The sequence below is a fragment of the Penaeus japonicus genome, unplaced genomic scaffold (genome assembly GCF_977035675.1).
Source record: "Penaeus japonicus unplaced genomic scaffold, GWHDUDI00000001_assembly GWHDUDI00000002, whole genome shotgun sequence".
NCBI classification, from domain to species: domain Eukaryota; kingdom Metazoa; phylum Arthropoda; class Malacostraca; order Decapoda; family Penaeidae; genus Penaeus; species Penaeus japonicus.
The window spans coordinates 39,875,545-39,885,543 of NW_028234404.1; the positions used below are offsets into that span (position 1 = coordinate 39,875,545).

Sequence of the window (9,999 nt, forward strand, 5' to 3'; positions counted from 1 at the left end):
CCAAATCAGCTAGATATCAAATTAATCTTCACAAAAAAGTAAACTTTCTTAAACTCAGAAAGTAAAGGTAAAGGGTAATTGTTTCTGGATCATAGTTCCCATTAACAACTTGTGATATAAGCACATTTTCAAAAACATATATCCCACAAGGTAGCCACTAAATACAAATGTGAAAATGAGAAAACAAAATGATGCATCATCCAATGTGATGAGACATGATGCTTACGAAGCAAAAAAGCCTCTTAATTTTGGTTATTGCTAAAATCAAGGCCTGGCACTACAGAATTATTATATAAAACAACTTTCTTCTGTAAAAAAATCATACCTTCCTGGAGTTCTGCCTTGGGCTGGACACACAAGAAAACTGCTTGGCAGGGCTAGAACACGGACTTTTGGGAAGACACGATACAACAACAGGCGGAAGAGGAGGCGGTGCCGGAACACTAGAAGTGGCAGACTTGGTTGCATTCAAGCAGGCAGAAGTTGTGCTTAAGCTTTCCTTTAGTGGACTTCTCACCTTGGTTGGACTGCTGCTCATCACCAAGTCTGCCAGGCTCATGCCTTTAGTCTTGGTGGGACTAGATGAACCTACACCGTCCTGTGTCTTCTGCACTTGCTTCTTTGGAGGAGAAAGGTCTCTCTTCACCTTCTCTTCTTTCTTGAAATCATAGTAAAGGCGAGACCGAGACTCAGTTGGAGTGAAACCTTGTGCTTCCTGTTGGATACCCGAGTTTTAGAATCATTCATAAAAAACATATACATCTTATACATCTTATGTGTATGTATGTGTATGTGTATGTATATGTGTATGTATATGTACATGTGTATATATATATGTACATGTGTATGTATACATACATGTGTATGCATACGTACATGTGTATGTATACGTACATGTGTATGCATACGTACATGTGTATGTATACATATATGTGTATGTATACGTACATGTGTATGTACACATACATGTGTATGTATACATACATGTGTATGTATATGTACATGTGTGTGTATGTATGTATGTATGTATGTATGTATGTATGTATGTATGTATGTATACATATATATATACATATACATATATATACATATACATATATATACATATACATATACATATATATACATATATCTATACATATATATGTATGTATGTATATATATATATACATATATATATACATATACATATATACATATATATACACATATATAATATATACATATATATACATATATATATATATACATTTATACATACATATATATATACATTTATATATACATATATATATACATTTATATATACACATATATACATATATACATACATTTATATATACATATATATACATACATTTATATATACATATATATACATACATTTATATATACATATATACACCTACACTTATATACATATATTTATATCTATACAAATATATATATATATATATATATATACATGTATATATATACATGTATATATATACATGTATATATATACATGTATATATATACATGTATATATATACATGTATATATATACATGTATATATATACATGTATATATATACATGTATATATATACATGTATATATATACATATGTGTGTGTGTGTGTGTGTGTGTGTGTGTGTGTGTGTGTGTGTGTGTGTGTGTGTGTGTGTGTGTGTGTGTGTGTGTGTGTGTGTGTGTGTGTGTTCGTGTGTATATGTATACATATATGTGTAAATGTATACACACACATATACATATATATATATATATATATAATATATATATATATATATATATATATAATATATATATATATGTAATATATAATATATATATATATATAATATATATATATATATATATATATATATATTATATATATATATATATATATATATATATATATATATTATATATATATATATTTTTTTTTTATATATATATATAAAATTTATATATATAACTATATATATATATATATACATATTCACATAAATATACATATACACATAAATATACATATATACATAAAAGATACACATATAAATACATATATATATATATACAATATATAAATATATATATATATATATTTATATATATATACTTATATATATACATATATGTATGTATGTATGTATGTATGTATACATGCATGCATGCATGCATGCACACACGCACGCACACACACACCACATTTCACTCATTGCTTTTCCATCCTCTATAAATGTAATCAATATTTTTTTTCATTTCAACAACTAAATCAGGCTAAGGCTTTGCTTTAAAATATAAAAAAATAATATCAAGTACATACCAATATGCTTTGCAAGTCATCATTTACTGTTTCCTGGAAAGAGTTACTAAGTTAAGCATGCACTAAAGTACTATGGCTTAATATTAGTAAACATGCATAAAAATCATGCTGAATATGTTTTCCAATACCATTTTACATCTACTGTCAATCAAATCTCAATGAGAAACCTTCCTACTTTAATGTGAAGCACTTACCAGAGAATTAAGGAGGCCTCTGTCCCAATTTAGTTTTTTGGTGGGAGAGGCGGGGCTCTCGGTCTGTGAAAAGGCTTGCTTGGCTCTTGACAGCTCTGACTTAGATGCATGCTTGGACTGAGATGATGTAATGTTGCTGGAAGGTGTCATGCTCAAGGCAGCAGAGACAGCCTGAGACCCACCACCATTACCCTGAACCATACCTGCAGGACCATCACCAAAGAAGTATTTGGGCACTGTGTCTAAGTTAGCTGCCACATCACTAGAGCAAACAGGACTCTGCAAACCACTGGATGATACAGTGCAACCCACTGCTTGGGATTTGGCTGCATGAACTGTTCCCTTTCTACATGGATTAGGATCATGCATATTCTTATTTTGGCCATGCACTTGTGAAGCAGAGAAAGCAGGGCTACCCTCTACCACTACCTGAGAGCCATGATTGGTAGAATGATATGTGTAGTCATCCTCCCACTCCCTCAACTGCTGACATCTCCTGGCAAGAGCCGTTAGCCCGGTCCTACGAGGAGGAGACAAAGGTCCCTCGGTTGCAGACTCTGTGCTAGGGATGGGATAATCAGCTCCATCTCCACCCAGGTCAAGGCTTGATGAGGAAGGCTTCCTTGGGCTGCTTTGCTTCTTTGGCATCTTATACTCTGTTTCACTATTAGCTGGCTGCAGGGGCATTGCTGGCTCTGATGGCTGACCTTCATCTGCAATTGAAAATTAAATACAAACAGTTATAGCAGGTGTGGGCAAAATACAACCCAGGGGCCACATGCCAAATGTTGGGAAATTTGAAAGAGAAGGTACCACGCAACCCTAAGAATTATGAATATTAACACTTTACCCATGATTGGCTAATTTGGCAACTTTATTAGTGCATCAATGATTTTATTGTCTTTCATTTGAACCATTTCAGTGTCCTGGTAGATGCAAAGGAGGCATTTTATTTCATCCTCACCTTTAGTATTTTACAAATTTTACCCAAAATTAAATTTTTCTAAACTAACTAAAATTCAAAAAGTTGAAGACAAATGCGCCGTGTTTAACCCGTTGTCAACGGGGGATACATTTGTTTACACAGGCTCCAGGATGAGTTTTATTTCTGAGCAAGGCAGCTTCTGCAATATACTTTAATTTTTCCCACTCCCTTTTAGTCAGTCATTGTAGAGCTGGAGCTATTTTTGTGTTTTTTGTTGTTGTTTTTTGTTTTACTGTTTTTAGAAATTTATATCTGTCATATCACAAGCTCCATCAATTTTTCAGTCGACTAAAATTGTAATTCAGGGTCCTTATCAACTCATTTTTTTTCTTTATACTCAACGTGATAGAAGTATTGCTGTTTTAGGGGAGGACAAAAAGCAACTTTATTTTTTCATATTTGTGTGCTGTCACGAACTAACATGAAACTTATAACCATCCAAAATAAAGAGGTAGGGAAGAGGATGGAAACTTGTGCTTTTGACAGTGAGCGCCACAATAAAAGGCATCCCTACTGGCACAGGGGCACATTGTAGGCATTGGGCATGGTGTGAGTCACCTTCCTCCTCTCGTTCAGCCTGCACATATTTCATCTGCGGTACTTTAGAGTAAGAGGTTGGCAACTTGCTATGTGTCATCACTCTATAGAGATAGTGCTTGCTAGAGACCGTAGATGGGTGCCATTCAAGGCTCTCTCTCCTGCTGGTGCTAGAAGAAAGTGGTCTAGGTTTTGGATATGAGTTGAAATCCATTTTGCTTAATATTATGGCAGTTATTATAATTATGACTGCAACTGTCAACATCACTCACTCATTATTCATAGCACAATAAAATAACAATCTGTCAACATCACTCACTCATTACTCATGGCACAATAAAATAACATAGTGATCCAAAATCCCTGAATGTCATGACACCCACTGTCAGGCAAGAGCTCCAGCGTCATGTATGACAAAAAAACACGTCACCTGTCGTTAATGGGTTAACAAAGAGTGGACTGACAGGTATTTCTTTACTGATGTTGAAGTTAAAGCTGTATGTTTGATTTGTCATGAAACAGTTGCTGCATTCAAGGAATACAATTTGAAACGGCACTTTCAAACCAAGCAAACCAATTGCAAAAGAAGGTAACTGATCTGGTAAAAAGTTTGAAGCAACAGCAACATGCCCTTGTGGAAGGGTTCAGATTACAGATCTTCCAAATCACAGTAAGGTTTGATTTGGATGAACAGCATCCATATATTTACCATATTGATTTGCAAATTGATTCTGTGTGACTGAGGTTAAGTGCACACACATATATAGGTAAATGTATGCATACTCCTGCTCTCGACCCATTAAAGAGAGGCCAGTTTTGGTTCCACCTGGACATAATGCCGGAGTATTTCAAAATGTGCAGGGCTAATGCCACAAGCATCCTCTGAGCCGGCAGCCAGCCACTACACACCTGATCACCCAGCATGATGGCCATATATTAAGCCATGGTGGGATGTTGCATCCCAGTGGGAAGACCAACCGAGCCAAGACATGATTTCATGTCATCTGCCGTTAAGGGGTCAAGAACAAACTCCTAGATACATATAGACTATGAAAAGTCACTCAAAGAAAACCACGTTAAATTTTTAATGATTTCTGTACTTTCATTCCTGCTTGTTCAATCAAATTAAAAGACTCACCTGAATACATGGAATTTATTTGCTTGAGACGACTTCTTGTGTTTCCCGACATTGAAACATTCTCTTTGTTGGTGACATCCCCTAAGTTTTTGTTAAGACCAGCTCTGCGAGCCTGGCTTCTTGCCATCATTCTCTGCAAACAATTACATACTGTTAATTCATAGAAATTATAAAGACTAAAGCAAATGCAAAGTGGTATTTTTACATTTCATTTGATGTCTACCATCCAGATAAACTAGTTTTAGTCTGCAGTCACCAACAACATACAAATACAACTCAGATATGACTTCTAGGGGGTCTACCCCCTATAACCCCTGTAAGATCATATTGAGGTTTTGCAAGAGTTGGCAGTGTCAACTGATGGTCACCACCACGATAACAAACAGAATGCTATTTACCAATCACGGCACCTCTGTGCCTGTTGACCTCCATCACTTATTCTGGCAAGACAGAACTTCAGCAGCTCCATATTTGATGGTAAATGAACAGGGAGATCTACAAGCTCTATCTAACCAGGAAATGTGTGGTTTGTTGGCATTTCACTAAAGCATAAAGGCCACAGCAATTGATGTTATGCCACTCTTAGTCATTTCCAATATTGATCTAAGATGGATTGAGCTTCATACCTAAATGCTGACATCAGGAAAGTCACCCAATCCAAATCTCCACTAAATTCATTAGCCCAGACTGCTCACTGAGGATGGATGATAGGGCATTATAAAGGAATATGGAGCATCTAACCCTTTATGCAAAATATTTTTGTGCCACATTTTCCCTCAATTTGGGATACTTACCCTACAAATACTTGATATTTTCAACTTTTATATTCTTTTCTCTCTTTTGAGACATGTCAAACTAAGTGCAACAATTCAGGTACAAAATACAGCTCAAAGAACTATTCTATCAGAACAGGTGCTTTTAACCCTCTCTGGACGGGTGATACACTACGGTACCGCTCATTCAAGGGCCCGTTTGCCGGGTGGCACCATATGGTGCCAGTCATTTAATTGATTTAGGCCTAAGCGCTCAAGAGCCCCGGCATTGCAACCATGCAAGGCTGGAATGGCCCCGGCGAGAATGGGTTAAGGATCAATGTAAGAACCAGGACAATTGCACACAAAAATTCTCCAGGAACGAGGCTCTCTGACCATCTTTGTAAATACTAAATTATAAATTTTAATAAAAAATATATATATTATTTCTATTAAGTGTATAAATATAAATATGCACGTATACATACATAAATTTTTGTATACACCTGTACACACATATAAATATATTCCTAGTTATTATAAAACTCAGGATTTTGATACAATATTTCTTTGATTTGTACTTTACATCTCAATTGTTAAACTTTGGGCTTAGTAAACTTGCCAAATTCTGAGCAAAATTGTCATGACGCTAAATCATTTGGGGAGAAACATTACCATCAAATTACAAAAAAAAAAAAAAAAAAAAAAAGTAAATACCTTCCAAAATACAAGTCATTTTTAAAAACACAGGGCATGGTCCCCAGAACATTCTCTGGGGTGTTGTCCCTGTCCCCATTGGTGACTTGCTTTGGTAGCTGCATGCACTATACGCACTATAAAAACCATCAGCTGGGTGGTGCTGTGCATAAAAAAGGTAAATTTTCCAAATAGCGTCGCATCACTAAATACTACAAGCGTGGTATCGATGGATTCCTCTCACTTTGTACAATCCATATGTAGTCGACTTTACCCGCATTTCCATCCCTATGCCCCACAATCTGGGTCCCGATAGTAGGGGAGGGCATGAAGTAGATCAGGGAAATTGTGGGGTAAAATATGAATTCTGGGCATATTTCATATGAAAAAACCTAAACCAATTACCTACCTAACTTTGCCTAATTTTGAAGTTAACTTTAGCCAAAGAAGGGGCTTTGGCCCCCCTAGATCCCCCCTTTCTTAAGGCACTTTGTGATACTTCAGGACATATTTTGCATGCAAAACCCTAATCTAATTACCTATATGCCCAGAAGTAGCACAAGGAAGCATGAAGTGCCTTAAAAAAGGGGGGACCCAGATTGTGGGCAAGGGGTGGAATCACACATTATATCCACTATATATGAATAGTAGAGGTTGAGAGGAATCCATTAATACTTTTGTGGTATTTAGTAAAGAGGCGTTATTCGGAAAATTTACCCATAAAAATTATACATTTCATAATGGAGACAAGGTGACTGCTGTCATTCTTGACAACACAAGGCAGTTAAACCAGGTGACTCATGTGTCTGACAACAGAGTCAGATCTGAGGAATGTTGTCAGTCTAACAACAGTAGGGTGTTGATTCACTGAGAGTATTGCTTTTCAAACTCTCTTCTGTCTGACTACAACTTCATGTCCAAAGTTCGATTTAATACCCTTAAAAAATGAAAACTTTGCGTTGTGCTTCCGGCTCAGAGGCCTGGGGGATAGACGTCTAAATTTCTCACCAGCGACCCCCCTCGCCCTCCTAACCATGCTCCAGGGCGTGGAACTACGCATCTTCGCCCAAAAGGACACGCAAAGAGAAAACAACAAGTGAAGAATGTTAAATCCCTGGTATGCCGTTTGAACTTCGGTTTCGTGCTCAGGTTGTTCCGTATTTCGAAGTGAACTTCAGCTCGTTTCGAAGATAACGAAATCCTGTGGCTTTGTCGGCCAGTCCTTAACTTGAGCTGGGTTCACTCACCTGAACGAAAGGATCAGCCATGATGGGAACACTATTTTCAAGTTAATCTCGTCCGTGTCTCTCCCTGCGAGTCGCGCTGCGATTTGAACCGCAACGTCCCGCCGCCGCCGCGCATGCGCCGTCGCCGCGGCCGCGCACCACAACAAACGCTGCTGTGCCAAATCTCACGAAAAGGCTCCCTTGTATAGAATTTCTAGCCTTTCAGAGCTACAATTATTTTATAATGATATGAATATAATCTGTATTATATACCATGTAATGAAAATAATTTCAAATATTGACAAAATTCTAAAATCAAGTTCCTTTTTTCATAAACTTTGGCATATTTGCAAAGTTTTTAGATGTACGATAACTATTTTTCCCACCGATATTTTGAATGTTGAAGAGGCCATACGTATAAGGACTATTTGTTTCGTCAGAACTTTTTCATAATCACAATTTACACACTTATCATTTTTCTGTATCATATAGTGTATTCCTATCACTTTTACTATCAATCTCATTAATATTGTCGTTGATATTACTGTTATTCTTGATCTTCTTCTTCTTCTTCTTCTTCTTCTTCTTATTATTATTATTATTATTATTATTATTATTATTATTATTATTATTATTATTATCATTACCATTAATATTAATATTTTTATTACTACTATTATTATTATTATTATCGTCATTATTATAATTATTTTATTATTATTATTATAATAATAATAATTATTATTATTATAATTATTATTATTATCATTATTATTAATTTTATTGTTATTACTATCATTATTTTTATTATTATAACTATTATTATTATTAATAATAATATTGTTATTATTATCAATATATTATCATTATTATCATTATCGTTATTATCATTATTATTAATGTCATTAATATCATTAATTTATCATTGTTATTATAATCATCATTATCATTATCATTATTATCATTATCATCATCATTATTATCATAATTCTTATTATTATTGTTGTTATTATTTTCATTATCATCATCATTATTATCATAATTGTTATCATTATTGTTGTTATCATTTTCATTATCATCATCATTATTATCATAATTGTTATTATTATTGTTGTTGTTATCATTATCATTATTATTATTGTTATTATCATTATCATTTTGTTATTACCATTATCATTATCAACATCACTATTAGTATCATTATTAGTATTATTATTATCAATATCATCATTGTTATCATTATCATCAATATCATCATTATTATCATTATCATCAATATCATCATTATTATCATTATCATCAATATCATCATTATTATCATTATTATCAATATCATCATTATTAACTTCATTATCATAATACTTTATATCATCATTAAAAGTACTAGTAATATCGTCATTACTATTACTGCTACTTCTGTCATTAATACTATGATTATTTTATAATCTTTGTTATCATCATTATGATCATTATTATTATCATTATTAGCCTTGTCATTACTATTGTCACTATTATCATCGTTATCATTATCTTTATTATCATCATTATCATCATCATTAATATCATTATCATGAGTGTTATTATTACTATTATCATTTTTATCATTACTATTGTCATCATTTTGAAAATGTTTATTACCATTATCATCATGCCATTATTCTTCTTTTCATCATTGTCATTTTATCATCATTATTGTTGTTATCATTATCATTACCATTGTCATCATTATCATTACTTTTATAATCATTATTATCATAATCTTTATCAACATGATTATTATTATTATAATTATCATTATTATCATTATCATTATCATCATTATTATCATTATCATTATCATCATTTCTTTCTTATCATGAGTGGATTATATGACGAATCTCCCGATTGGGAAAACCGAATCCTTTGTAGTACAGAATCACGCGCATGAAGAATATCCCCCGATGTTTCAAAACATATGATGTATGGAATACAGACGCCATCATGATGCTGGTGAACACTATGTACTGGAAGGCAATATCGGGCCATAGAGTACTTGAATGTAAATTCAACATTTCAGAGGGATTGGGAGGCCAATATGAACACATAGATTCTCACACACAGTTAGAAGTGTCGCACTACATATTTTTTTTTACAGATAGCTAGCCTCGCATCATCTTGA

General features: G+C 33.8%; 1 protein-coding gene across 6 annotated transcripts in view; it reads right to left on the bottom strand.

The window, feature by feature from the left end:
• The window catches only part of LOC122246528 (uncharacterized), a 22,024-nt gene extending 14,020 nt beyond the window's left edge, over nt 1-8,004 (bottom strand). Inside the window, exons 1-5 of one of the 6 annotated variants that reach the window (XM_043005153.2) lie at nt 7,863-8,004; nt 5,168-5,300; nt 2,508-3,220; nt 2,314-2,346; nt 518-715 (exon numbers count right to left, since the gene is read on the bottom strand). In XM_043005153.2, coding sequence (XP_042861087.2) covers nt 518-715; nt 2,314-2,346; nt 2,508-3,220; nt 5,168-5,300; nt 7,863-7,883 — 1,098 coding nt within the window. In that variant the 5' untranslated portion in view covers nt 7,884-8,004. Of the gene's footprint in view, nt 1-325; nt 716-2,313; nt 2,347-2,507; nt 3,221-5,167; nt 5,301-7,862 lie in introns of all 6 variants that reach the window. The other 5 variants (XM_043005151.2, XM_086551213.1, XM_043005154.2 and 2 more) reach the window with 5 other exon arrangements.
• Nucleotides 8,005-9,999: the final 1,995 nt, after the last annotated feature.